The sequence below is a fragment of the Oryza brachyantha genome, chromosome 11, assembly GCF_000231095.2.
Source record: "Oryza brachyantha chromosome 11, ObraRS2, whole genome shotgun sequence".
Lineage (NCBI taxonomy): Eukaryota > Viridiplantae > Streptophyta > Magnoliopsida > Poales > Poaceae > Oryza > Oryza brachyantha.
In genome coordinates this window covers 1625345-1653119 of record NC_023173.2, presented here as the reverse complement: position 1 = coordinate 1653119, position 27775 = coordinate 1625345, and the positions used below count along the sequence as shown (strand labels likewise).

General features: G+C 41.5%; 5 protein-coding genes and 1 pseudogene across 9 annotated transcripts; 3 read left to right on the top strand and 3 right to left on the bottom strand.

Moving 5' to 3' along the window:
- Nucleotides 1–75: 75 nt before the first annotated feature.
- On the top strand, nt 76–9698 carry LOC102704190 (long chain acyl-CoA synthetase 6, peroxisomal). The gene is made up of 23 exons (XM_006663138.3): nt 76–539; nt 1314–1374; nt 1451–1528; nt 2095–2166; nt 2256–2337; nt 3341–3446; nt 3522–3598; nt 4037–4081; nt 4177–4263; nt 4711–4800; nt 4892–4971; nt 5080–5173; nt 5883–5971; nt 6099–6187; nt 6343–6472; nt 6565–6683; nt 7441–7564; nt 7646–7732; nt 8388–8491; nt 8569–8654; nt 8870–8956; nt 9055–9141; nt 9212–9698. Exons 1-23 carry the CDS (start codon nt 401–403, stop codon nt 9305–9307), a joined length of 2109 nt encoding a protein of 702 aa, XP_006663201.1. The 5' UTR covers nt 76–400; the 3' UTR covers nt 9308–9698.
- Nucleotides 9699–11904: 2206 nt separating this feature from the next.
- On the bottom strand, nt 11905–14318 carry LOC102703911 (putative NAC domain-containing protein 94). Of its 2 annotated transcripts, none has more exons than XM_015842069.2 (3): nt 14015–14318; nt 13344–13624; nt 11905–12817 (listed from the first exon to the last, which is right to left on the bottom strand). In XM_015842069.2, exons 1-3 carry the CDS (start codon nt 14262–14264, stop codon nt 12011–12013), a joined length of 1338 nt encoding a protein of 445 aa, XP_015697555.2. In that variant the 5' UTR covers nt 14265–14318; the 3' UTR covers nt 11905–12010. The 2 variants fall into 2 exon arrangements, with proteins under 2 accessions (XP_015697555.2, XP_040385064.1); XM_040529130.1 differs by having other exon boundaries at nt 11905–12808.
- A 452-nt stretch (nt 14319–14770) lies between these two features.
- LOC102717379 (meiotic recombination protein DMC1 homolog B) lies at nt 14771–19201 on the top strand. 4 transcript variants are annotated; one of them, XR_001551383.1, is made up of 16 exons: nt 14771–14800; nt 14906–15015; nt 15797–15888; nt 16032–16103; nt 16201–16239; nt 16406–16463; nt 16546–16591; nt 17200–17245; nt 17323–17384; nt 17480–17546; nt 17628–17720; nt 17792–17860; nt 17944–18022; nt 18160–18326; nt 18656–18780; nt 18923–19201. XR_001551383.1 is itself a non-coding variant. In XM_015842338.1 (16 exons), the coding sequence occupies exons 2-15, from the start codon at nt 14916–14918 to the stop codon at nt 18698–18700; spliced, it is 1035 nt and encodes a 344-aa protein (XP_015697824.1). In that variant the 5' UTR covers nt 14771–14800; nt 14906–14915; the 3' UTR covers nt 18701–18737; nt 18923–19201. The 4 variants fall into 4 exon arrangements, 2 of the variants coding, with proteins under 2 accessions (XP_015697824.1, XP_015697823.1); XR_001551384.1 differs by having other exon boundaries at nt 18872–19201; XM_015842338.1 differs by having other exon boundaries at nt 18656–18737.
- Nucleotides 19202–19397: 196 nt separating this feature from the next.
- Nucleotides 19398–20417, bottom strand: LOC121055735 (phospholipase A(1) DAD1, chloroplastic-like). The gene has a single exon (XM_040528765.1). The coding sequence runs from the start codon at nt 20415–20417 to the stop codon at nt 19398–19400; it is 1020 nt and encodes a 339-aa protein (XP_040384699.1).
- A 2028-nt stretch (nt 20418–22445) lies between these two features.
- Nucleotides 22446–24386, top strand: LOC102717101 (annotated as a pseudogene).
- Nucleotides 24387–24555: 169 nt separating this feature from the next.
- Nucleotides 24556–27775, bottom strand: LOC102703348 (protein TRAUCO). The gene is made up of 2 exons (XM_040528837.1): nt 26522–27775; nt 24556–25238 (listed from the first exon to the last, which is right to left on the bottom strand). Exons 1-2 carry the CDS (start codon nt 27501–27503, stop codon nt 24964–24966), a joined length of 1257 nt encoding a protein of 418 aa, XP_040384771.1. The 5' UTR covers nt 27504–27775; the 3' UTR covers nt 24556–24963.

Genomic DNA, 27775 nt, shown 5'->3' with positions numbered 1-27775 from the left:
ACCAAGTCTGCGTCAGCCGTCAGCCCACCCAAAAAAAAAAAAAAAGCTCCAAAACAAAAGCATTGGAGATATCTACAAAGCTGCGAATCTACCCCTTGCGCGACTTCGCTTGTTCCGGCAAATCCTATCCAAATTGTCAAATTCAAAGCTTCCATCGTTTAAACTTTTATTTAAACGCCACCACCTCCACCCTCCACGAGCGGAAGACGAGGAGTCCCCTACGCCTCGGGCATCCGCTTCGATTCCCACGCGACAAGGTTTCTCTTCTCTTCGGTTTCGGCTCCCCACCACGCAACGCTAACGCCGGCGACGGAGGAGGAGGAGGAGGAGGAGGAGGAGGAGGAGGCGGCTCTGGCTAGGCTGCAGGCTGCTGGATAGTGTGAGCGAGCGGAGCACGGGCATGGTGCGGGTGGAGGAGGAGCAGACCCCAATGGACGCGGCCCAGCGCCGGCTGCGCGCCGTCTCGGCGCACCTCCAGCCGCCGGAGTCCGCCGGAGTGGGCCTCGCCGCCAACCCCACCGCCGGCGAGTACGCGGACGGTACGATCGTCTGCCTCCGTTGACTACTTGCTGATGTATACACTTATCCATGCCGGGCGTGCTTGATTTTTGCGATTTGGATCTCTGTATGGGGCCTAGGGCGCACCAAATTCGAAGTTCCTGCTTTCTGAATTTGTGCTGAGACCGCGCATCGATTCCTACTTTTCGTTGCTTACCTCGGTAGCTTTTCGACTGTTCTAGGATGGATTAGAGTAATCGCTTCTACGCTTTTTTACCTTGTTAGCCTTTTCACTGTTCTATTATAATGGATTAGAGTAATCGATTCTGCGCTGAATAAAGGAGTCTATCTTTCTTGTTTTTTAAAAAATAGTACTGTCTATGCCTACACATGCTAGCTGTGGTTTTCTTTATTGACAAAGCACTGTCTTTTTGTAAGTTTACAACTTAGGGGGTGTTTAGTCGATGAAATGAAAATTTTTGGATGTCACATCGGACGTTTGATCGGATGTCGGAAGGGATTTTTGGACATGAATGAAAAAAACGAATTTCACGGCTGGCCTGTAAACTGCGTGACGAATTTTTTGAGCCTAATTAATCCGTCATTAGTACATATGGGTTACTATAGCACTTATGGCTAATCATGTACTAACTAGGCTCAAAAGATCCGTCTCACGATTTCTCACATAACTGTGCAATTAGTTTTTCGTTTTATCTATGTTTAATACTCTATTTAGGTGTCCAAAGATCTGATGTGATGTTTTTGGGTGAAAATTTTTGGGAACTAAACAACCCCTCAATATGGATATTCTCCAGTGCAGGGCTACAGTGCTGTACTCCCTGAGAAGTTGCAAACTGGAAAGTGGAATGTATATCGGTAGGTTGTTTTTATGTTTAGAGGCATTTGGTTATTTTGCGGCTCAAAAATCAAAATTGCCGTTTCCATCTTGCAGGAATGCGAAGACACCCCTAAGGTTAATAAATAGATTTCCTGGCAGCCCAGACATTGCAACGCTTCATGATAATTTCGTGTAAGAATCCTCACAATCTGTCCTGAACGTCGAGTTTTTATTTCTTAATACTAATAATATTAATCTCAACTTTGCCACCACTCAGTCATTTAGATGATTTATCAAATTATTGTTTTGAATTATTAGCAAACCTGTGAGTGTAACATCATGCTGCAATACTATTCCTTATGTACTTGTACAAACATACAGTTAAGCAAGTGAATTCTAGTTCTGTTTTCCTTCGGAAGCTCCCATATTTTTTACTTTCTGAATTGTATCGGGGAGATTTGTTGGAAACTCTAATTAGAAAAGAGTTATTTGCAAGGGAAGCTGTTTTATCTGTTATTTTATTGATACCATGGAGCTGAAAAATGGGGATAAGCTTGACAGAGTGTCTTTACCTTTTATGTATTGTCAGATGCGACAACTTGAATGCAGATGTTTTTATCTGATGGTTTTATAAAAAAGCTGGTAAACTTAAATGTCTATTGCAGGCTACAACCTATGCATGCTTTACAAGAAAATTATTACTGTTCAAATTTAAGTCCTGTGCTAATTTCTCAGGCAATATACCTCAAATCATGCAGGTATGCAGTTGAGACCTTTAGGGACTGTAGATACCTGGGTACAAGAGTCTGTGCTGATGGAACAGTTGGGGAGTAAGGATTAGTTCCTGGATATATGTGTTACTATTGCCTTTTGTAGCTTCGTTCAAATCTTTTACATAGATATGTATGCAACATTGCAGCTATAAATGGATGACATATGGAGAAGCTAGTACAAACAGGACTGCAATCGGTTCTGGTCTTATATATCATGGAATACCTGAAGTGAGTCATAATGATCTCAACAAGCTCCATCCTTTCTCTTAACTATTAGCAGGCAGATCTTGTCACATATTGCTATAATGATACAGCATTTGTTATAGGAAAAAGTCCATTTTACTACCCCTCAAGTATGGCGTAGGATCAAATAACCCCCTAACCTTTCATTTGGTCTACTTAACCCCCTAGGCTCTTAAATCTGATCACTATTCACCTTTCCAACCTAATACAAACCGCTTTGGTGATGTGGCACACACATTAGGCGGTATGATCTGACAGTTTGGATGCTGACATGGTGTCTTCTATGAGCAGCAGGTTAGGGCACATGTATAAGAGCCATAGTGTTCAAAATACATGATGATGGCACCGAGGCAATAGGATCAAGGAAGCATACATGCATATAAGCTAAATTAATGAGTTCACATTCAGACCATTTGTACCAAGTACCTGGCAAAACGTCCTTACATTCAAACTGAAAGATAGATACCAAATTTTGGACAACTTAACTAGATTCAATGACTACTAAACATGTTTCATGAATTCACATCACAGTACATAGACCATTTCCCCCACCAAACTATTTCACAAGTGCTTGATTGATCAAAGTATGAAAAGTTCCATAAAAAAACAGGATGATATATATAGCCAAATCTTCACTTTGTTGGATTGGTTCTTGTAGCGTTCCTAGTTTGTATCTGCTTTGTTGTCGAGATGTTGCTCTGGGATGACAAATCATTCTACACCAGAATAGCACATTTCCAGACCTGAGCCTAAACTGCCTAACCCATGTGCCACATCAGCAAAGCAGTTTGTATTAGATTGGAAAGGTGGATAGTGATCCGGATTTAAGATCCTAGGGGGTTAAGTAGACCAAATTAAAGATTAGGGGGTTATTTGATCCTACGCCATACTTGAGGGTAGTAAAATGAACTTTTTCCTTTGTTATATACACTTAGATATTCCTCTTTGTTTTGGAAGTTATGATAATTGTTTTAAAACTCTGAACCAGGGTGCACGCATTGGTTTGTATTTTATAAACAGACCTGAGTGGATCATAGTTGATCATGCCTGTGCAGCATATTCATATGTATCTGTGCCACTTTATGATACTCTAGGTACGTGCTCATCACTGAATGAACATATCTCATTTTCATTCAGCTAACAACAATTTTTATGTATTGTTTGTGCAGGTCCAGATGCAGTTCAGTTCATTGTTAATCATGCGACAGTAGAAGCTATTTTCTGTGTGCCTCAAACACTAAGCACTGTGAGACCCCTTATCTCAGCCTTGTGCAGTTACCGGTTTATACAATTATCGAACTTTGCCTTTTCACGACACACTGGTCATACCAGCGACTAACTAGTGAAGGTGGCAACTAGCTAGTCATTTATAGGAAGCAGATATTGATCCCATCCTTCTATGAACAAACATCGTTGAAAGACTGCACACTACATGCACATCAAATACTCCACTGTTTGTTCTCGACCATATCCACATATGCACATGATCAATGGGCTGAGTGCTGGCCTGCCGCCTGCTGGGCCCTGACCATCAAATACGTTTATGTGGACTCTGATCCTTTTTTCTTGTTTCGAACACTACATCAGTTTGTACACACTGCCTAATGCTTAACGTTGCATTTCATCATGAATACTCTTTGGAGTATACTTCTGTTTTGCTTATGTATATATCTGTTTATTGCAGCTGTTAAGCTTTATAACTCAAATGCCATGTGTTCATCTTATAGTGGTAAGTTCGAACCATTTACAATTAGTATATTCAATGGAGCAGTCACGATTGTTTAAGAATCTTTGTTCTGTTCTTTTCTAACTTGTTTTATATAGGTAATTGGTGGGGACAATACAACTGTGCCATCTACCCCGACAACTACTGGAGTGAAAATTATGACTTACTCCAGTCTACTCAGTCAGGTGAGCTTGCTACATGGTCCTTCAGTTTTTAAAAAAGTATATTGTATATGGGATACTAGTCTTAACACTACAGTTTTAAAGATCTCTGCACTAGGTGAGTTTACTAGCACTATAGGGCTTGTTCGATTTGGATGAATTTTAACCCACAGGAACAAGAGAAGTAGAGGAATAAGAATGCATGCACACACCAACCCATAAGAATTTTCCAAGAGGTTGGGGTGGATATAAAATTTCCTTTGTTTTCTCTCTACAACTTGTGGGAAAGGAAAATCTCCCACAACTTATGGACACATATAATATGTTCATGGTGGAGAAATTGCCTTTCTCAGTTTTGCGTTAACTGCCTGCATATGTATCCAGACATATACATTATCTTTGGTGTTAGACTAAAGGATGCTAGGATTTTTGCTCACTAATTTTCCAACCTCCTTTGAATATTCAACTCAGGGGAAAATGAGTTCTAAACCTTTCCGCCGTCCAAAACCTGAAGACATTGCCACTATTTGTTACACTAGTGGTACTACCGGCACACCGAAGGTAATCCATCTTTGTGAATTCAGATTATTCTTTGCTCCATTGAAAGCCTTTCTAATGCAACATTTCAAATCTGACAATTTCATATTTTCAGGGAGCTGTTCTGTCTCATAGGAACTTAATCGCAAATGTGTCAGGATCAAGCCTGCTCATTAAGTTTTACCCATCTGACGTGTGAGGAGTTTACATTAATTTTATATTTGTCTCTTTCTGCTATAGTTTAATAAACTTAGGTCATCTTTTAATGTTTTTTATAGTAGTCTTGTTTTTATCTCTGCACAGGTATATCTCATATCTACCTTTAGCTCACATATATGAGAGAGTTAACCAGATTGCACTGCTTCACTATGGTGTTGCCATTGGATTCTATCAAGGGGTATGCAGATCCAAAACCATTTGAGATGTTAATTTGGTAGTTGTTTGTGTTTTCTGTTTGTGTAGTTAATAAAACCAGTAGAACAGTGGGGTTTCTGACTTAGCAAGGGTAGATATCAATAACAAGGGGCAAGCTCAAATGAAATAAACCACTTGGAAAAGTAATTTCTAATGCTAGTTCTTTCTTGAATTAACCCCTAAACATAGGATCAGTATCGGATCAGCTAGTGCAGTATTTCAAACTGTTTGATGAGAATCATTCAGATTAATTGAACACAACAGATGCCTTTTATGCTGGAACTTTCACCTACAAGATAATATTCTGATTGAACCATTATAGTATTAAGCCTCTATTATATTTGTTATGGCTTCTTCATATTAATTGGATCCATTATGTTGGCCCATGTCAGTTCACTGCACCTCTCTGTTATTCATCATAATCCTTTCCTCGCAATCGCACCATCATATAATTTCATATTGCTAACCTATTTCTGGATCTCCTTGCACACAGAAACCAGCTAAATCCATATAGGGTTATACCTGGTGTGTTTGCAAATAGCAAACACTTTTTGCAACATTGAGAAATATACAGATCACTTTCTTTTATAGATTAAATATTCATCTTACTTACTACATGCATAATAATCATTTACCTTCAATTCTGAGTTCTTTTTACATAATTGTGACGGGTATATTGTTTTTGTTTCCAGGATAATTTGAAGCTGATGGATGATCTCGCTGCACTGAGACCAACAGTATTCGCTAGCGTGCCCCGGCTATATAACAGAATTTATGCTGCGTAATACAACCATACCAGTAACTTAGATACAATCATGTTTGGCATTTCTAGTCATATCTTTTGCATGGTTATCATTCTCTTCCCTTTTTTCAGTACTCTAAGTGGCTAGGCGTTTTCTACTGTGTAGAATTACAAATGCTGTGAAAGAGTCTGGAGGGTTGAAAGAAAAATTGTTTCATGCTGCATATAATGCTAAAAGGAAAGCAATTATTAATGGTAAGATCAGTATAAAGCTCATTGCAATTAACTATGAGCTGTCATCCCTAGTTTTGTAATGGCTTTGCTTTTAAAAGCAGCTCATGTTTCTGTCTTATGTCATTCTTTTATGCACGACATGTCTGAAATGTTAATTTTACATTTTGTGTTATTAGGACGAAATCCGTCCCCAATGTGGGACAAGTTGGTATTTAACAAAATAAAAACTAGGCTTGGTGGACGCGTGAGGCTTATGAGTTCAGGTGCTTCTCCATTGTCAGCAGATGTCATGGAATTCCTAAGGATGTAAGCTGACTTCACATATGCTACCTTGGGATGACATGATTATTGTCTGGAACTTGGATTAACTAATAAATTCAGTTTTATTTTTTTAGCAGATGCTTCGGTGGTATAGTAATTGAAGGATATGGAATGACAGAGACATCCTGTGTCATCACTACAATGGATATTGATGATAGGTTAATTGGTCATGTTGGACCTCCAAATCCATCTTGTGGTAAGATCTGTGTTTTGAACTTTCAAGGATATAGCTAGATTTCTTGGATAAAAACAATTCCTTTTGTTCACGGTAATCCCTCGCTGTTATGGCCTGTCACTTTAGCATTAAGATTATAATATTTCCAAAATAATGATTTTAGATTAATAGGATAGGGATCGGTTATTTAATATCCTTTAGATCAATTAGGAAGACTATAGGTTTAACTAAGAAATCAGAGAGATGTTTTGTTGGGATGATAAGGATCCAATTCTTGAAGGTAAAGATACTGTGGATTGCATGTCTGCAGGTAAATATACAAAGTCCAGTCCTATATAAGTGACCCTTGCACCCTTATTATTAACAAACAATAAAAGTTAGGTTTAACTTGATTATCATCTCTTGGCAATCGGGATTAGCCCAGCACCAATAAGAGTGATCTTGTCTTTATTCATTCATTCAATTCAGATCCTTATCATATCTATGAATCAGTATAACACCCATCAAGTCTATAAGTCTGCTTTTATGCACTTGTAGTGTATAGTAACCCATCACTAAAGTAAAACATGGTTATGTGAGTGATTTTACTGTGTGACACCTCATATTACCCTTTTTAACCTCAAATTGTCCATTTAGCAAGGTCCAATAAGAAAGATGTCAATGTTCCTTCTATCCTACCAGTTTCCACATTGAATTTGGTTTCATATTCAACTAAAATATTGTCTTTTGTACGTATCACACTCTTTCGTGATTCAAATCTTATTTTCACTTTTTCCAGAGATTAAACTAGTAGATGTCCCAGAAATGAATTATACCTCTGAGGATCAACCATGTCCTCGTGGAGAAATTTGTGTTAGGGGGCCTACGATATTCTGTGGCTACTATAAAGACGAAATCCAAACGTAAGTTCTTATATATTTCCGTCTCCTATTAAATTCAAATATATTAAGGGATCTTCAACAATTACATTTGAAAACGTGCAGTAGAGAGGTCATTGACGAGGATGGTTGGTTGCACACTGGAGACATAGGTTTGTGGCTGCCTGGAGGACGTCTAAAAATTATAGATAGGTAAAACTGAATGATCTACTATTTTTGTTCAGCCACTAACTTTAGAATTGAGATGGCTTTCTGGCTTCGTCAATTGTCATATAATATCTATTTTGTTCCTTGATAATTTTACCGTAGCACCCTTTCCATCATTGCTAAACAGTTCCAAGAGCTTGGCGAAGGTAGGTATAGGGTTGTTATACTATCCAGAGAAGTTCTGACTTCCAAGTCAAACTTATTCCTCAGAAGAAGAAAGATTCATGCTACAAATTCCTCTGAAAATAAATTACTTGCCAAATTATAAAATTTGCTGTGTTTTTTAGCTCTGTAATACATTTCCATATTCTAAAACTTTAGGTACTTTGTACGTTAAAACTAGCATGCTAAAAGATCAAAATGAGCAAGATATCAGCTACTAAACAAAGAGCAAACCAGAACTCTTACCCACTCTTATTTAGCAGACAGCATAATATGGTAGTCTTCAACTACGAAATGTTGCATGGATGGATGTTTTCGAGAAACGACCACAACTCTATTCTTTTTTTTTCTGTAATTACTTATAATCTTTCCACACATTTTCTTAGGTTATTTATTTTAATTTATTTACCTGCAACTGTGTTTGATCTGATTAGTTTTCTTATTAAATTTTGATTGATTGTTTTTTTCTTGTCTCAAGGAAAAAGAACATTTTCAAGTTAGCTCAAGGAGAATACATAGCTCCCGAGAAGATTGAGAATGTCTATGCCAAGTGCAAGTTTATTGCACAGTGCTTTATATATGGTAATATTCATGTTCTTATATTGGTTATTGCTAGCAATATTTGCAATGAATATTCTAAGCCATTGATTTGGATGCAGGTGATAGTTTCAACTCTTCTTTGGTTGCTGTAGTAGCAGTTGAACCAGAGGTGTTGAAGGCTTGGGCTGCATCAGAAGGAATCCAGGTAAATGTGCTGACCTTCTATACTCAAGATTTGTACAGACCAGTTTCTCCGATCCATTGGGAGATTATGGTGTACCTTCTTCCTTTTTGTGTGTTATTATATTCTCTCTTTGACAGTTCACTAAACAAACAACGCCTTTATTTATATAAAAAACAAAACTACATTACATCTGCATTGCCTACTTATGTTAATGATACTTCCTTTCTATCATGTAGTTCGAGGATTTAAGACAGCTATGTGCTGATCCAAGAGCAAGATCTGCTGTACTGGCTGACATGGATTCTATTGGAAAGGAAGCACAGGTTTACTTCTCACTTAGCTTGCATGATCTCTTAATATGTAAAAAGTTGTGTATCATGTATATGGTTTCTTATCAACCTCTCTTTGCTTACTTTACCAGTTAAGAGGTTTTGAATTTGCCAAAAATGTTACCCTTGTTGCTGAACCTTTCACATTAGAAAATGGTCTCCTAACCCCAACATTCAAGGTAGGCCCGTTAATTTGTTGGAGGAGATTTCTCTGCTTGGTGCTAATTTTCTATCTCAATGGTTTTGCAGGTCAAGAGACCGCAAGCTAAAGCTTACTTTGCAAAAGAAATCGCAGATATGTATGCACAACTGCGCGAAGCAGAACCAACAAAGCCTAAGCTGTAATGACGCGAGTAGCAAACAGAACAAAGGTTCAATAAAGACAGGAGATTGAGTTCACCAACTGTTTCAACCTTATCTTCTGCTTATCTTTATAAGCCAAATTTTAAATTTTTAACTATATTTTGAAGTTTTTTCATTGTATTTTATGTTTTAGCCTTGACTTTTATATCGTTAAGAACACATATATAAAAATTCTATTTATAAATTATTTTTTACTAGCACAATGCCCGTGCTATGCCATGTGGATAAAAAGAATCATTTGATGTAAAATTTCATTAAAGCACCTGGCATATATATATATATGTGTGTGTAATGTGTACATAATTTAATAAAACAACATGAGCTATGTTGATGTGACGTGTACATGGGTAGGATGGAAAACATATTTGATGACAGGGGCTGATGTATTTACTGGTAGTAGAATTTAATTAACATCATTGATATATTTTTATTGGATGACTGATTAAATTATACTATCAATAATATTAGATATAGTATAAATTTAAAGGGTAGTATTGTCTTTTTTTTATTGTGATCTTTATTACAAATAAAACAAAATTACAAAATACTGCTAATCAATTAATTAATAAAATATAAAAATACTCTTTTAATCAATGGCTAAGATTGCTGTTTGTATAATACTAGTTGCCCTTGATGATAGCAAGCTTATTAGCGTGAACTGCCTAACTTTGGATTAGTGTACTCAGACTTGGGTCACGACATGGTGACGGATGACGTAAGAAGACAGAAAATATTCGTATTTAAATTAGTACATACATAGTTTTTCAACTATAGGATTTGAGAGTTAATTTTATCCGTCTCTTCTGCCCTGCAGCAAGAAATTGTTTCTCACAGCGTAACAAAATCATTATAATGGTTGTTTCAGTCCACGATTTTCTGCAAGAAATCGTTGCTCACAGTGTAAGAAAACTTTTTTTCCCTTTAAACGATTGGCACGAAACTGTTATAGGGCACACTGACTGTTGAAGTGGATATGGCTGCTGGGCATAAAGTGTATTTTAAGGGTTTTTCATGATTTATCATATGTATTTAATTACGAGTATTTTGCAGCATGTATAATGTATTCAATTGCTAGATGTGATTGGTGGCATTGCCGTAGAATAGTCACGGCAAACACTTTTTAAACTGCGCTAGTGCAACGGCCAAGAAATCAGCCCATCCAAATGCATGATTTCCGCAAGTGCATTATTCCAAGAAATTGACCCATACCAAAACCGATAAAAAAAAAACTCACGACAGATAGGACCAACGATATAAGGACGCAGAGAGTTTTGGTCCGTGGTCCAATCGTTCGTCTGTCCATACACGAGCTGTCAACATCGCGCGAGAGGCCAACAAAACTGCACGGCCCCTGCACGAGTTTATGGCATATCGCTCGTGTGCGAGCTACTAGATATAAGGTACCACGCTTAGTACGGCCCATCCAAAGCCCAATAAGCCCACGGCATGCTAACACAGAAATATTAGTATTTTTTAAGTAGTAGAAAACTAGAAATAGAGATTCGCAAATATACTGTAACATCACCCCTATATTCCACGTGATAAAATAAGCGTCTTCTATTCCCTGGCACAACAAACAATGGCATCAGTATTTCACGAGCCCTTCCTGACCTTCAGGGGATAGTGTTTGGTACAGAATGAATAGTTTTGTATCAGTACAATTGAATGGTCCAGCATGTTGAAATCAACATGAAATTATTCAGACATATCCTAGGCTCAATATATATGAACCGAACACAAACTTACTTGATCTACTCATCGCATCTTTGAAGAATACTCTTTGGGTGGCAAACGCTATGAAAAACTTAATTACTCTTTTCGTTTTTATTTAACGTCATTGACTTCTAAGTATATGACCATTTATTTTATTCAAAAAGTTTATGTAATTATTTTATTATGATTAGATTTATTACTAAACAAATTTTAAGCATGATTTATAATTTTTGTATGTTTGCATAATTTTTTTTAAATAAGACAAACAGATAAAAAAGTTAACCATGTTAGATAAAAGAACGGAGAGAGTAGTTAGAACTGAAGTCACCCCAAGTAGGGGAGGCGGCCCAATACTAGAATTGCACATATTGCCATTTTCTTTAATATTTAAATATTTCGACCCAGGAAACAAAATTTTATGGAACACATCTTTACATGCCAAACAAGATTGAAACATTAAATCAACAAGCTCACAAGGTGATGTAGTAACAATGGAGAATGCAAGTAAACATCACCATTATAGAATTTAGTTTCCTTAATTAAGGACATTGCCAGAGATTCACATAAATTTAAAAGCTAAAGACAAGCATGACGATACTTCCACACACGTGTGTGTACAATGAGACTGCAAGTTAGAGCAAGTTCAATAGCATAGCTAGCTACTAGCTCTAAATTATCTATAATCAATCTAATAGCAATTTATATAATAGCTACCTACAAAATATATACTACTTTGACTCACTATTTATATTTTGTCATCTAATAATAATAAAAATATTAATGTTGAAAAAAATTAAATAAGATAAAGAGTCAAATATTATATATAGAAAGTGAAAAAAATATACTTATTTAGAGACGGATGCAGTAGGATGCTGCATAAACAATACATCTGCCCGTTCGCATTGTGTTCTCTTGTCTGCAAGGCTCTTGGAGCTCATGTTGGCGGATAAGCGATGGATGTATGACTACAGACTACTCCCATTGATTTGGTATTTCTACATTGTCATCATCACCAAAAATATCCTTAAAGTCATTCATATCTGTATCCTGGAAATATGTTCTTGATGACATATCACCAATTGGCAGCCTTTCAACCTGTTGAGCTGCAATGAGTTGATCACAGCTGACTGCCACATGGAAAGCTGTCCAATCCTCCGATCCTCCGATCACTCCAACATTACCTTGACTGCAAATCTGATTCTGAACCTGACCTCCCATAAGCATGTTGTAATGCAGGCCAGCATTGGTAGAGCAGACGCCCATATTTCCACCGTCCTGGCTGCAAATCTGATAATACTGAACATGATACTGAGCCTGTCCAGCTGATGCAGCGCTGCCGGTCGCTGGATGCTGGTAAGAGAGGCAGTTTCCGCCGCCGCAGCTGGAGCTGTCGTCTGGGGCTGCGAAGGCGAACTGATCGGCGTAGTACACGGGCTCCGCCTCGCTGCACATCGCCGCGTAGCTTTCGGAGGATTGGTGGTCTGCCTGCGCCATGCCGTCGTTGGCGTCAGCCATGGCTGCATCTTCTTCTGCTGCAAACATGCTAGTCATGGAAGTGCAGACATCTTCTTCTGCTGCAAACATGCTAGCCATGGAAGTGCAGACATCTTCTTCAGGCGGTGGTGTTTCGTGCTGCCCTTCTTCTTGTGCCTCGCCCATGGCGGCCACCCTCTTGGCCTTCCGCGTCCTTCTGTTATGTTTCTTGCCGTCTTCCGCTGCCTTCTTCTCGGCTTCGTAGGTTTGCTTCAGCTGTATCGCGCACAATACGTACTGACCCATCTGCAAAGTGTATGTGTGTGTGTATATTTATACACACACACACATATATTCATCGATCATGTAGTATCACTAATATAGCAAGAACTAATTAACCACTGGTGGGAAATAGTGATCAAAGTTACACATCAAACATTGAATACAATCCATATATATTGTTATATGCAAATAAATACATATCTAGTAGTAGGTTTTTGCATGCGCCTAGCTCACTTTGCCAATTAATTAAGGACGCATGGTTAGTACTGATTCTTTGTCTTAATTACTACTCAGTTTTGTATTATAAAATTTTCTGGGCTTATTTGTATTTATTCATGTATCAATATATATGTCTAAATTTATTAACACACAAATAAATCTAGAAAAAAATAGAAAGTCTTATAATATAAAACATACTTAATATCTTCAATACTTTTTCGCAATTTACAGGCATCCTGGCAGCAATGTTACATACATACATAGATGGCCAAAGGAATTTCAGAATTCTGACCAAGCTAGCAATGTTCATCACACGCATGCATGTGCGTACCTCGGATTTCCCTGCCATGACATACTCGTGCATGCTCCATCTGTCCTCCTCGGAGGCGATCGCTGATTTGAAGGTCAGCACCCTCTTGCTCCCAATGATCGCCTTGCGGTTCGCCTCCTTGGTGCTGTGGATCTGCACCACGCTCCCCGTCGCGCTCCAGCTGCCCACCTCCACGTCGTCAACCTTCACCTTCCTGTTGGGCTCCCCCTTCTTCTTCGTCTTCGACGCCTCCCTCACCATGGTGAAGAACCACCTGTGCTCACCGTACGCCCTGTACTTCTCTGTAGTGCAGATGGAAATCCATGCTTTGTATTACTCATGTAGATACGTAATTTGGATCTTTTACTGTAATTGAAGCTAGTTGATGAGAAGGATTTTTTTATGGTAGGATGGATTGTGAGCCGTTCATTACTTTGGATCCAACGGATATAATTTTATTATACTATGCTGATAGTATATGCAGTAAAAATTCTATAAGAGTAAAATTAAAACTAAAATATATAAATTTACGTCATATATCATATTAAAATAGATAAATATATCTCACTAAAGTTTTAAATAAAATATTTAAAAAACTTATAAAAATACATAGTTTAATTTATATTTTACTACACTGCTACCACTCCTGGTAAAAATTACTGTAACAGCGTCCGACGAGAAATATTAGTTACCTATTAAATTTTCCGGGTGATAACACATGATGTTCACCTCGTTGACGACGTCGAGAGGCGCCTTTCTTCCCTCGATTTTGCACCGGAGGTAAACATCCACCAGCTCCTCGTCGGTCGGGGAGAAGTGGAAGCCGCTTGGAAACTGTAGCTGCACAACCAGCTCGTGCCTTTTCGGCACAGGCTGACCGCCGCCGCCGCCGCCGCTCTCTATTAACTGAGTTATGGCTCCGGCGCCGGCGCCGTTCTCCATTATGAATATCTCAAGCTAGGTATTTCGACGGCTTCTAGTGTAGATCAACTTGGACAGAAACGATAATATACAAGGAAATTACGAAAGTGGGTTTCACTGCGTACAATTTATATGGGAGTATGGGATGTAACTAATTTCGGTTAATAATTAATAGAGTTGTAAACTTACTCGAGAAGAAGGAATAAAGAAAAGGACAGTTGTAATAGAGCTGTCGTAACTCTGGACAGTTGTAATTAGGTTCTGATTCTACGAGCAAAATTTGAATCCGGATGGGCCGCGTTGGGCCTGAACCGAGTGGGCTGCTGGGCTGGGTAAAACGGCCCAATAGTGATTGCTCTCGGGGAAAAGGCCCAGTAGTAAGGCGAGCCCAAGCTGTTTCCAGAAGGCCCGCGAGGGAGGGAAGCGGCCTTCCCCTCAAGTAGCCCACCTCGCCGTCGCGTTCGCACGCGCAACGGCACAGCACAACCACCTCGCCGTCGTCGTCTCCGGTGCGTGCGTGTCTCGGCTCTCGCCTCCGCCTCCGCCTCCGCCTGCAGGTGAGGAGGTTTTTCTCCGCCGCGGCGGCGGCTTCCCCTCGCCGTTCTCTCTGGGGGTTTTGAGTGGTTCCGGTTGAGGTTTCCTTTGATCGCATTTCGACGCAGGTGTGAGCAGATGGCGCCGTCCAAGCAGTACGACGAAGGCGGGCAGCTCCAGCTGATGGATGCAGACAGGGTTGAGGAGGAGGAGGAGTGCTTTGAGTCCATCGACAAGTGTACGCCCTCCGCCCCCTCGTCTCCATCCCCTTCCTGCCGTCTCGTATGAGTCGTGTCCCGCGTTGCATTACTTGGCACCTGCTTGTCTGAGTGTGTGTTCGCGCGTGCGAGTGCTCGTTCTGCCTCGCTTCGATTGGTTACTCTTCCGTACTGAAAATTTGATGTTGATTCGCGGTGAAGTGGATGCGATTCTAGTACGTTTCCACTTTTTTTTTTGTTCTGGTTGGGTTGCAAGCACCAAGCGGCACCTGGTTGTTTTGTGTTGTGCGTGTTGCGTTGCTTCCAGTTTTCTCCCCAAATTTCGTGTGTTCTGGAGGTAAATTAACCTCGTATTGTGGAAAAATTTTACCGGATTTTCTCCTCCCCACATTTGATCTCTATTTTGGGGTTATTGATGTGTATCATCGCTTAACTTGAGAGGATTGATTCGAATGTATCCCCATTTTCAGTTGATTTTAACCGCGTGTAGCATTTAAGTTGTCAAAGTGATCGTTGGAACTAGTAGGAGTTCTCCACCAGCAAGTTTCAAACATGTGAGTTTTCTACATATTAATCGAACCAGTTGGGTTTCGTTTCGGCGCACTTGTGGGTGAAGGGTTTAAGGTTTGAGGTCCTCTCGCGCTTCACGATTTATGGTGATTCCTAATTCTGGCGATTTCAACTTTAAGTTGCTTTGGTGTGATCCGGGATCCTCCCTGGGATTTCTGGTGGCTCCTCATTCTAGCGATTTCTGGTGTTTCCCGCAAATTATTCATTTACCCCTAATGCACTTGTCCGCAGTAATCTCGCAAGGGATAAACTCTGGAGATGTGAAGAAGCTGCAGGACGCTGGTATCTACACTTGCAATGGCCTCATGATGCATACAAAGAAGGTTGCGAACTTGGGATCCCAAATCTTCATGTCATCTTACGCTTGTTCTATTTCTAGTTTATGACACACATCTTCTTTTCGTTTTATTTCTCTCTTGCAGTACACTTATCTGTTATTATTTCAATATATGGATTTATCATGCAGAGCCTGACAGGAATCAAGGGATTATCTGAAGCAAAGGTAGATAAGATCTGCGAAGCAGCTGAAAAACTTCTGGTGTGGTTCTCTTTGCAGTGTTTTTGGTCTTAAATCTTCATAACATCCGTTTTGTGTGGTATGTTCTTCTGAAATTGCAATGCTTGTATTTTTCCAGAGCCAGGGATTCATGACAGGAAGTGATCTCCTTATTAAGGTAAGCACATAGGAGCTGATTTTCATACCAGTTTACAATTTAAGGATATGGTAGGCAATCTAAGTGGAAACTATTCCTTGCTTCACGGATGCTTCAATGCTTTTAATTACTCCAGCTGTGCACTTTCCCTAGGCTGTTTGGTTTATTCTTTTTCATTATTTTGAAGCGGAAGTCTGTTGTTCGGATCACCACTGGGAGTCAGGCACTTGATGAGCTGCTTGGCGGTAACATATATAGTCTTCCAATTCTGTTGTGATCAGTTGTTCCATTATGTTCTGACCTTTTTGCATTTTCCAAATTTTCAAGGAGGGATTGAAACACTCTGCATCACAGAGGCATTTGGAGAGTTTCGGTATGTAGATGTTGTTCCTTTTCATTTTTTTTTTCCTGGATTAGAACTGCAGATTGGTTGTATCATTGAAATTTGGGATATTTGGCCATACCAGTCTATAGATATAATGGAATCTTGGCTTAGTAATTTCCATTAACAGTATTCTGGTTGGTGTTAATTTGATAAGCAATTTTCAAACCTATTGTGCCCCCATTTCTATTGTTTACTGATGCCAGTACATACACTAATTCATAAACATATTTTGTATTCAGCTAGCACTGAGAATGTGATACCTCCATTGTGGACGCTTTGCCTTCTATTGTAAAATTCAGAATGTACAAGTCAATATTGTCTGGAACTATTTTCTTTGATTTTGCACTAAATTGGTTCATCTAAGCATTAACTTTATTTTATATATCTTATTTTGCAACAGAGTTGATGTATGATAGAATGCCTCCTAGAATTGTAGCAGTTGGAACAATTTGGCTTTGTGTAGCCCACAAAACATTTAACCATTTATGTGAACCGGCCAAACTTTAACCCTTGATGTATGTTAATTTAACTTTCACGATTTGTCAATTTGGTTCCAATTTCTTACCTTTGTAATCTTTCATTTATTTGGTCCTCAGATCAGGGAAGACCCAGTTGGCTCACACTCTATGTGTCTCCACTCAGGTTCATTTATGACATTTTTTTCCTTTAACACCTTACTATTAATTACCATAGATTCAGTGAATTATTTTAAACTGCAGCTTCCAATCCACATGCATGGGGGGAACGGGAAGGTTGCTTACATTGACACTGAGGGAACATTGTATCTTTTGAAGTTACTAAGTAATAGCTCCAGCTCATTCACCCAACATATGTGTTCTGTTTCTGTCCAACTTGTTTCCTTAATTGAGGTTCCAGCCGGCCTGAGCGCATTGTACCAATTGCTGAGAGGTTTGGGATGGATGCCAATGCTGTTCTTGATAATGTATGGCCCTTAATTTACCTTTACCATTTCAGGCCTAACAGATGAAGCTGTCTGTTAAATTTGCATCTATTTCCTTTTCAGATCATATATGCTCGTGCATACACCTATGAGCACCAGTACAACTTGCTCCTTGGCCTTGCTGCTAAGATGGCTGAAGAGCCTTTCAGGCTTCTGGTTAGCATCGCTTAATTACATAAAAGCAAATTGATAAGTTTAGGTATCTCATTTGTTTAACCTGGAAGTAGATTGTGGATTCCGTGATCGCACTATTCCGTGTTGATTTCAGTGGCAGGGGTGAACTTGCAGAGCGCCAGGTATTGTCAATATTTGTGCTGGTAAAAAAATCATAAATTAGTTGAAGACCTAAAGTTATGTACTAATTACTCTGAACTTGCAGCAAAAATTGGCACAGATGCTCTCTCGCCTTACTAAGATAGCTGAGGAGTTCAATGTTGCAGTGTACATCACCAACCAAGGTGTGCCTTCAGGACTAATCTTGTCTATTCCAAGAAATTGTAATACCTTAATGAATTTCCTTTTTTGCCGAGTTGGCCAGAAGGGGGCAACCTTAATGGATTTCAAATTATTCAAATTACAAGTGTCCTTGTTTCAGTGATTGCCGATCCAGGTGGTGGAATGTTCATAACTGACCCGAAGAAACCTGCGGGAGGCCACGTGCTTGCGCATGCAGCCACCATCCGGTTGATGCTGAGGAAAGGCAAAGGAGAGCAGCGTGTCTGCAAGATCTTTGATGCACCTAACCTGCCTGAGGGAGAAGCTATATCCTTTTACATTATATATACTCTATGTTTACCAAAACTACTTGTGCAATTGGTTTCTTTAGCTCAATAATTGCTACTCCCTCCATCCCAGAATATAGGTGAAGCTATATTTTGGGATAAATTCTTGAATACTATAAGTTGTTATATTTTGGGATGGAGGGAGTAAAACATTGCTTGATTTTATATTTGTTCAGACTTGCTCCTCAGACTCTTGTGATTTAGTTAACTGTAGCTGCTATTTTCCATGACTGAAACCCTGAAAGCTTTACATGACACAGATTAGCAACAATGTGGTGTAAAGAAGCTATTTCCCTTGACCAATAACACGTTTTCCAGGTAACATCAGGTGGAATAATGGATGCGAAAGACTGAACGTTCATTGACGCTGCTCCCTGTCCTCAAATTACAGGTTTCTCCTAGTATATTCCTGCATAAGTGCATAGGCCATATAGGTACATTGACAAAACACTACTGCTAGTCTGCTACTATGATATTTCTACCCAGATAGTTCTAACCTCATACTGGATATTTCTCTGTCCTTAGGAGAACAACAGTTGTACTGAAACAAATACAATATTGTCTTATGTTTAACAGGTTGGTTCCCCCAGATGTTTATACCCCACATTGAGGTTTTCTTTATACACCTGCTCGTGCACAATTTGTACAATCGTATGTCAAACGCCAAACATGTCTTTTGTGCTGATTATCCACGGATTTTCTTTAAGTACGTGGTCTCTATTCAGTTCCCCAGTTTATTCTCCAGTTAGACCACAAATGTCTATTACAAGCATTTTCTTGTTAGAACATTCATTTGATTGAGATATTTTTTGCGTACATTTACAAGCGGCAAGAGGGCCGCTCGTAAATATTCCTTCCAGCGTTAGATGATATGTTCCGTTAGATTTCGCGTCCAGAGACGATGTTGCAATTTGCAAATGCCCTTCCTTTGGTGAATGCCAATTGACTTTAATTACACCCTCTCTATGTCAGTGGAAAAGAATCACCGTCTAATTACAGCAAAGTGAGGTGTTAAACTACCGTGTTAACATGTAGACACTACATGCCCTAACTAATCTGTGCAGGCTGCCACGAGCTTGAGGTACAAATCAAGATCATGCGATGCAACCACGTTGCGCGACGTGTCCTGGCCGCAAGGTCCGCAAAGGCGCAGCTCGCGGCCGACGTCGCTGTACTCCCACCCCATCTTCGACACCAGCCACCTCGGAAACCTCGGCTTCCTCTTCGCCGGCACGTCGGGGAACCCCGGCACCTTGGTCACGATATCATCCGAGTTCACGACGCGGAGCACCTTGCCGCCGCTCTCCTCCAGCCTTCGCCGGAACGCCGCGTTGCCCACGCGCGGCCCGCCGAACGACACGGCCGTCACCATCGGCGCCGCGCCGTCGTGGTCCCCGTGGCCTTGCATGGCGGAAGTCGTCGTGATCTCGTAGGCGGTGAGCACCGCGAGCGCGGCGCTGAGGCTGTGTCCGGTGACCGTGATGCTCAACGGCGGCATGCCCTTACCGCCGTACTCGCTGACGCCGCGCACCTGGTGCTGCAGGCTGCTGTGCGCTTTGCCCGAGGTGGTGAAGAGCCTCCAGAATCCGCTCTCCACCATCGGTGCCGCCTCGCCATCGCCGGCGTCGGCTGATCGCCGCGAGGTGGTCGGCGGCAGGTGGGCGAGAGTGGACTTGAAGTTGTCCACCCACTCGCTGCATGTCGCCGTGCCGCGGAACGCAATGACGACGTCGCGGCGACCGAGCCGCTCGATCTCCTCCTCGTCGTCGCACACCGCGACGTAGCCAATGTAACTCGAGCGGCACGACAGCCATCTCGGCGCCGACGTCGACGCGGCATGGAGGAGCTGGGCGACCCGGTAACCGGTCTCGGGGAGACGGGAGCGGCGGAGCAGGGAGCTGCTCGGGAATCGGCAGCACCCGTACGACGGTGCGCCGCTGTCGAAGTTGAAGCTGGCGTACGCGGCGCGGACGAACTCGCCGTACCGGACGAGCGCGCCGTCGAGCGGGTTAAGCAGGCCGTCCCAGTCCTGCGCGCCCTGGAGCTCCGTCCACTGCCTACCAATCCGCATCCCCAACGGCTTGCACGTCGCCAATGAGCTCCGGACGACGCCGGCGCAGCGCCGGCTGCCACGTCGCGTAACCGCGGCGGCGCTAGGGTAGCAACTAGCAAGCGCGAGCTCCAGAGGTGGACGCCGCCATGTGTCACCGCTGCATGTGCTGCTGAGCTGATTCAATTCCGGCCACAAGCTCGGAGCTTGTTATATATGCAGGGAGCATGAGAAATGGAGGGAAAACTTAGAGAGATGCTTCTGACGATTTGAAAACGGCGGGAAGTATAGTACGTTGGAAGGCACCGTGCCTTTCATCGCTGCGCGTTCTCTGCTCCCTCATTTCGGGTAGTTAATCCACATTTTTTTTTCTGGCAAGAAATTCCTAATGCGTCTTTGAGTTTGGCGCTGTATTCAACCAAAAACCTCAAAACTTGATCGGCCAAACCTCCGAAATGATCCAATCTGCTTGGATTGATGCAGGCTCCAGCTTCTTGGGAAGCAAATGGACATGTTTATCTGAAGAAGATTACAGCCGAATGCAGCCATGCAGGGTAGGAATGCTAATTTCGTCTCGTGCTTTGCATGGCTTGCACGTGGCAATACTGCTGATTAACTCGTTTTTTCTACCAAACAAAGACTCTAGAGAAAAAATCAAATTAAGATGAAACCATACGTGCAATTTAGATATAAGATATATAGTTCGGCTGGAGGGGTTCAGTTTGATAATTTCAGGACAGGACAACCGTTAAATGAAATTCAAAAGCACTTCTTTTTTCAGAAACTAAATTTGCAGTACATGAGTACATCATTTTGAGTACTGGATAATCCATTATTCTAGACTGCATGTCTGCCTCGAGATAATTCAAGCAAGAACTATGTGAGTGCTACATCATTGGCACCAGGTGTCTGCATATTATGCATTTGAAACTAATTGGACCGATTATCTATTTTCGCATTAGAAACAAAAGAAATCTTATTCCATATTAAGATGTCAGAGGATCTAGACATCAACCTGCAGTTAGCTGAACATCGTTGGTCTATGCAACAGTGAGGGTGTGATCCGTACAGTTTCATGCACAGAAATGCAATACAAGCAGGTGACAAATTAGCACCCAATTATCCGCGATGCAGTGAGCTTGCATTCCTCATTTGGAAAACCTTTTCTAGGGTTGCATTGCCTAACCACCCTGTAATTTGCAATCTCTGGCGCCTAATTCTTTTCTCCTTTTGCCTTTCATGACAACCCAAAGCAGCTTCAGAAAGTTGGCACAAGTGATCAGTTTTGTTTCCCTACACGTACCAAAAATGCCATTGCCCCTAAGCTGTTATTGTAGTAGTATCAGGGCGGATCTAGCGTAGGGACATTTGAGAGTCCTCACTGTACCCGTTAAAGCTATGCGAGTCCCCACTGAGACTTCCTAAAGTTTTATGTCAAAAATTAATAAAGAGGGAGCCGAAGTTCTATTCAACTATTTAACTTGTTCAGACCATCTAATCTTGTTGGCTATACCTGACACTGAGTAATACTCCCTTCATATTTTTTATATGACACCGTTGACTTTTATGTTTACGTTTGACTATTTATCTTATTTAAAAATATAACTTTTTATAATTTAATTTATTATTATAAAAACTTTAAGTATGACTTACACTTTTGCATATTTGACTAATTTTTTTTAATAAAACGAACGGTCAAAAGTAGATAAAAATCAACGGTGTCATATAAAATAATATTGAGGGAGTAGTAGTATATTGCACGTGCAATTGATGCAGTATAATCGTCCATATTCCATCACGTATATTTCTGGTTCACCATATATTTTTTTTCACATGTGAGAAGCATCCCAGAAATTATTTTTTCGTGCACGTTTTGCAGGCTTAAAATGATCAGTGTCGAACCAGGCTCACATTCTGGCACGGCCCATTTGTACATTGGGCCCATGCCCAAGAGGCCAAGATGCCCCACGGCCTAATGCTCCTCTAAATAGTCACGTGCTAAAAATAGTCCAATTCGAAATCCCCCATGGCGGCGTCGCCTCGCCGGCTATGAAGCTCTCCGCTACCTTTCGATCCGCGAAGATCCCCCGCACCCTTCCTCCTAAACCCGGCAAGGCCGCCGCTGCAGCCTCGGCCTCCTGGTCGTCCGGTGCTCCGTCGGAGGAGGTTGCCAAGGGGAAGGCGGCCGCGGTGTGGTGCATCTACCTCATCGCCTCCTACCGGATACCCCGCACCTACGTCGGCGTCACCACCGATTTCCCTCGACGGTGATTCGTGGATCCCCTTGCTTAGCTGTATCGGCCTGTGGTGGCTAGTTCATGCATAGGCGAAATGTTTTGAAGTTTTTTTTTTTTTTTTGATAAAGGCCGAAGCCCGACTTTTCATTAAGCTTGAATGTTTTGAAGTTGGTCAATTAGAGATCGAAATCACACGTTTCGACGAGGTTTTAGTCAATACAGTTCCTGTCTCCGGCTTATTTTGTTACCTGATAGTTTGTAGAAGTATGATATACGATATTAGGACTGAAATTTGACGTAACTTTGAGAAGTGATGATATTTTGAGTGGAATCCTATTAATTTGCATATGGTTAGTATATTGTTAGGACTTGGGAGAACAAATGAAGCTCAGATTATTGTTCAGTCCCTTTGGTGAAGATAGTAGGTCATGGATTAAATTTGGTTTGTTCTGCTAGGCAATTTTTCCTACCAATAATCGGTTATCTGCTCTTGTGTTTGCCTATCTTCATCATGTCCGTTAAAGTCGTGTCTATTTCACTGTGATCTATAACCAGAACTGTGTTACTTGTGGTGTATATCAGAATTCCTTTTATCTTTGTATAAAATTGTAGCTGTCGCTGAAATATTCGAGTTGTCTTGCTCATGCTTATAGGATATATATATGTATACGTATATGTTTAATATTCAACTTCTTTCACTATGTGCTCATCATTGGTTCTTGTTCAAATACTTAGCTAATAACATGGTGAGAAAGTATGAAGATGAGAAGAACATCTAAATATCTTTAGTCATTCCATATTGAAATGGTAATGTTCTGTTGATAAAAGTATTTTTTTATTATTTCTAGCCTGAGACAACATAATGGTGAGTTAAAAGGTGGTGCCAAAGCTTCCTCTGCTGGAAGGCCATGAAATCTCGCATGCCTTATTGAAGACTTTGTCAACAGAAGTGAAGGTTATTAATTGTAACCATCATTTTCCAACAGCTTCAGACTTGGTTAAGGCGTTGCTAGAATTGCATATAGCCATATAGTGATCCAGCTTGTAAGTGCAGCTTTCCTTGCCAGTTTTCACTTGATTTAGGGAGTCATTTCATTTTTGCTGGAATTGTTTCTTATCACGCTTTGCTTTTCTGACATTACCCTGTGAAGCAATATGTTTATTTAGCCAAAACAAAACAATGCAACAACATGACTGTGTGCTGATGTATACCTAAGTAGGTCACTTTTTTTTTCTTGTTTTGTTTAGCGTAATGAACATTTCATTGAGATTTATATGTTAATTTATCCTTTAACATAAACCAAATGTTTAGCTATTGTTGCCTCTTTTTCCGCACAGAGAAATGTTAACATGGTCGACAGATTCAAATGTTCCAGCCTGTTACTCTTCTCAAATAAAGAATATGTCCCTTATATACTCGGATGCCATCTCCATCCATTGCATAATTTTTTTTTTAAAAAAATCCTATTTAACATTTACTGAACTATTTTTTGCAGCCTGTGAATTCGAATCGAAATGGAAGAACATATCCCGAAAAATGGCACGCAAAAAGGGTAAACCTAGCATGACCTCGTTGCTGCAGCATCGAGATATGGCATTGAGCAGAGTGAAAACCGATCTGGCTTGCAGCCATCTGAAAATACACATGGAACTCAAGTTGAAGTTATTTTTCTAATGGCGGTCTGTACATGTATTTGAAACTGCAAAATGTCACCTGTTACTTTGAAGTTTGTGACGGTCCTTCACCAGACTTTTCATATTTCATATTTTTGTTAGAAAAATCACATGTTTTCCTGCACTTCAACACTATTTTATGGCAGCATGATGGAACTGCTTGTTGTATTTGTTTATTTAAGACCTGAAGACCTTGAAAATTAAGGGGCTCGGTGCTTGCAAACTTTTTCTTTACTTGGAGTCTGCACTGGTGGCAAAATGTAATCATTTATGATAAATTATGATATTGCTTTCATCTTTTTTCCTTCAAAAGTTTAGACTATAAATACTACCTGGCTACCCAGGTTGAGTATCATCTGGCATAAATACCGTTATCCTTGTATGCAACAGAATATGGCAGAAAGCATGGGCAGTCAAGGGACACTTGCATAGATTACGTTTGACTGACCCTTGTCTTGACTGCGGTCAACCACCCTAATGCTATACGAAGGTCAAATGGCCAAACCAGAAGAATCTCAAGGGACAAATTTCCAACAACTATAACACGCATCAAACTAGATAAATTACTAAACCAGCTATAGCCATCAGCCTGTTCGCTGTTTAACCGGATTACAGGAGCAATGTTCTACACAACTAAAGCAGCATTAGCACTGCAGTTAAATGGTTTTTTCAGCAGTACCGTTTTCCGCAGGCCCGTCATTCGCCAAAGCAAATGGTCGATAAGGCACATCGCTCATTGGTTGAGGAACTGATCGACCTCCAAAATCTTCTGGAAAGAACTCAAAATTGGGACCAAAGTTGAATTTAACTTCGCAGTTTGGTTGGTCAGGCAGTGTATACATTGACGCAGCTGGATAGTACCGCCCTCCAGGAATGTCCACAAAAGCCGTGCCCTGGCATACCCCATTCTTGAAGTAGCATATCTCGCTACCTGCATTTGCAAAAGAAACATGAAGTACTGGAATGGCTGAGGAAAGGCCAGTGGAGAGGTTACAGAAATAAAACAATGGAAGCTAAAAGGTTGGAAGTGCTATATAAGTTACAATTGTGCAACACAACCACTCTTAGGATCCTGACTTATATATGAGAAAAGACAAACAAGGAGCACCTTTTTTTATTTAAAAAAATCATGTAGGCAAGAAATAGAGATCCAATGAAATATAAGAATGTGCACCTATTACAGGATATATTCAGGGGCTAATAAAACTTTACAGACTTCATCAATCATCATAAGGACAAACAAGAAATAATTGCCTTTTTTATCTAGGCATAACATTTTAAATCTAATGCAAGATAAGGTGCTATGATGGCTGGTCGACTGGATTAGTAAAAACACCGCAAAATAACCTCCTTTGACCTAGTAAACCTTAGGATTCGATTGGTAGTACCTTTTGAAATATAGATAAATCACAGAACAGAAAACTACAAGTAATTATAGTTCAGGATAACATGTTGAAGAACACATTATCTTCTTAAGTGAACTTGCATATATTTGTTTTAGTTTTACTTGTATGTAATACAAAAAAGACACTATGCACTGCCAAACAGTCAAAGGTTAGATTTTCAGGTCAGATGATGATAGAGAGACTCTTGAACAGGGTAATGAAGCAAATTTAGCTACATTTCAAAGATATTTCTTGTGTTTTATGGAGTGGCATTTTCATGTTGTGCTTCTGAAGAGAGCACCACTCAAGTAGCATATGCTGCTTCCTTTGCTTTCCTTGTTACATTTGTCTTATGAACTGTATGTTGTGTTCAGGACTGAGGTAATTACTAAAACACTCATGAAACATGAGTAGTAGGATGCAAAAGCCTGTTGATATGGAACTAACCGTACTATTCATCTTTGTCAGGACAAGTGTACACTATCCTATTTCAACTACTGGAAGTTCAAATGTTTGTTGTATAACCATACAAGTAAAAGAAAACTTCAAATGGTTGGCCTGAAACCTAAATCACATTATTTATGCAATTTCTTTCTTTATCGGTAATTTATACCAGTATACAATTCTACATTACACCAAGTATTGCATACAAACATACATCATCCTAGTTGTGAAATAGCTAGTTCATACCCATTTGTCTTGTGAAAATAGCATGTGTTATTTTCAGTGCTGGCGATTTAGCACTAGTCTACTAAGAAAAAAATTCTACTCAAACACATGCTATTTCATAAATAGGATGATGTATATGATAGTCGCCAGTGGCACTCACCAGGAACTGGATCCGACGTCTTCTGCTCAGTCGCCTTGGGAGCCTCTGCACGGAAAGGCAGACCCTTGTAGTGAACCAGGAAAGGCTGCTTGGGCTCATACAGCTCTCCATCGGGCAGATGGATGTAGAAGCCAAGGACATCGCCCTCGCCATAGCCTTGGTCAGCATACTTGGCCCTCCAGGCCTTGTGCACCTTGGTGCCATCCATGTCGCGGTATCCGAATCCAAACACATCGTAGCCAACGGGTGCGTGGAGGTCAGCATTGTTGGTAGCCCAGCCAAGGCGGGTGTGGCCGCTGCTGCCGAGGTGAAGGACCTTGATCTCGAAGTACCAAGTGCCGGTAGCGACGCCTCTGGTGGCGCGCACCATACGGTAGCCCTTGGTGCTGCCGGCGGTGAGGCGGTCGTCGGAGACCTCGACCTTGTCGGACTTGAAGACGCGCGAGAGGAGCACGGGCAAATCGGGCGCGTCGTCGTTGCGCTCGGCCGCGAAGCGGGGCGCCGGGGTGAGGACGAGCTCGTCCTCGCCGCTGGAGGGCCTAGGGAGGCGGCCGCCGCTGGCCCCGCCGCTGCCGCCGGCGAGGGCGCTGGCCGGCTGCTTGGCCTTCTTCTTGCCCTTGCGGGAGGCCGGCCTGGTCCAGACGCTGTTGCTGTTCTTCTTCTTGGACTTCTTGCTCGGCGGCGCCGGGGGCGCGAGGGTCATGTGCTTCATGGCGCCCAACGGGTTAATCCCGTCGTCGTCGGCACCAGGCGCCTCCACGCCCGCGGGGGCATCGGGTGGCGCGGCGAGGCCCGAGGCATCAGCGTCGGAGGCATCGGCGAGCGCGGCGTCCGAGAAGGGGGTCTCGGGGTCGGCGGAGGCGGAGGCGGGGGTGTCGGGCAGATTTGGGGTTTTGGCGGCGGATGGAGTTGCCTCCGACATCGGCTGGAACGGCGGCGGGGCGGGGGAGGATGGCGCAGCCAGCGCGTCGCCGTCGGCCATCGGGATGGGAGGGGATCAGTGTTCCGGAATCCGTAGGGTTTTCTGTGCGAATCGGGGAATTTGGGGTTTTGCTCATCTATTTAGAATCGGTTTTGGTTTGCGAAATCGCGAGGGAAAGGAGGCGGCGGCAACGTCGCCCGCGAATTGGGTTGGGATTTGGGAGGAGAACGTGGCGCCATCTGCCGTCCGTCCTGCTGCCTGCACCGCCGAATCTCTCACGCTGCGATCGCTGGAGCATCACAACTCACAAAATTTGGGGTGCAGATTGAACT

Coding starts and splice junctions, on each gene's coding strand:
- LOC102704190 (XM_006663138.3), top strand. CDS start 401: ATGGTGCGGGTGGAGGAGGAGCAGACCCCAATGGACGCGGCCCAGCGC. Junction 1,529..2,094: donor ACGCTTCATGATAATTTCGT/GTAAGAATCCTC, acceptor CAAATCATGCAG/GTATGCAGTTGAGACCTTTA. Junction 8,492..8,568: donor TGCACAGTGCTTTATATATG/GTAATATTCATG, acceptor ATTTGGATGCAG/GTGATAGTTTCAACTCTTCT.
- LOC102703911 (XM_015842069.2), bottom strand. CDS start 14,264: ATGGAGAACGGCGCCGGCGCCGGAGCCATAACTCAGTTAATAGAGAGC. Junction 13,625..14,014: donor TCACCCGGAAAATTTAATAG/GTAACTAATATT, acceptor TCTGCACTACAG/AGAAGTACAGGGCGTACGGT. Junction 12,818..13,343: donor TCATGGCAGGGAAATCCGAG/GTACGCACATGC, acceptor TACACTTTGCAG/ATGGGTCAGTACGTATTGTG.
- LOC102717379 (XM_015842338.1), top strand. CDS start 14,916: ATGGCGCCGTCCAAGCAGTACGACGAAGGCGGGCAGCTCCAGCTGATG. Junction 16,240..16,405: donor GAAGTGATCTCCTTATTAAG/GTAAGCACATAG, acceptor ATTATTTTGAAG/CGGAAGTCTGTTGTTCGGAT. Junction 16,592..17,199: donor GAGGCATTTGGAGAGTTTCG/GTATGTAGATGT, acceptor TTTGGTCCTCAG/ATCAGGGAAGACCCAGTTGG.
- LOC121055735 (XM_040528765.1), bottom strand. CDS start 20,417: ATGCGGATTGGTAGGCAGTGGACGGAGCTCCAGGGCGCGCAGGACTGG.
- LOC102703348 (XM_040528837.1), bottom strand. CDS start 27,503: ATGGCCGACGGCGACGCGCTGGCTGCGCCATCCTCCCCCGCCCCGCCG. Junction 25,239..26,521: donor GACGTCGGATCCAGTTCCTG/GTGAGTGCCACT, acceptor TTGCAAATGCAG/GTAGCGAGATATGCTACTTC.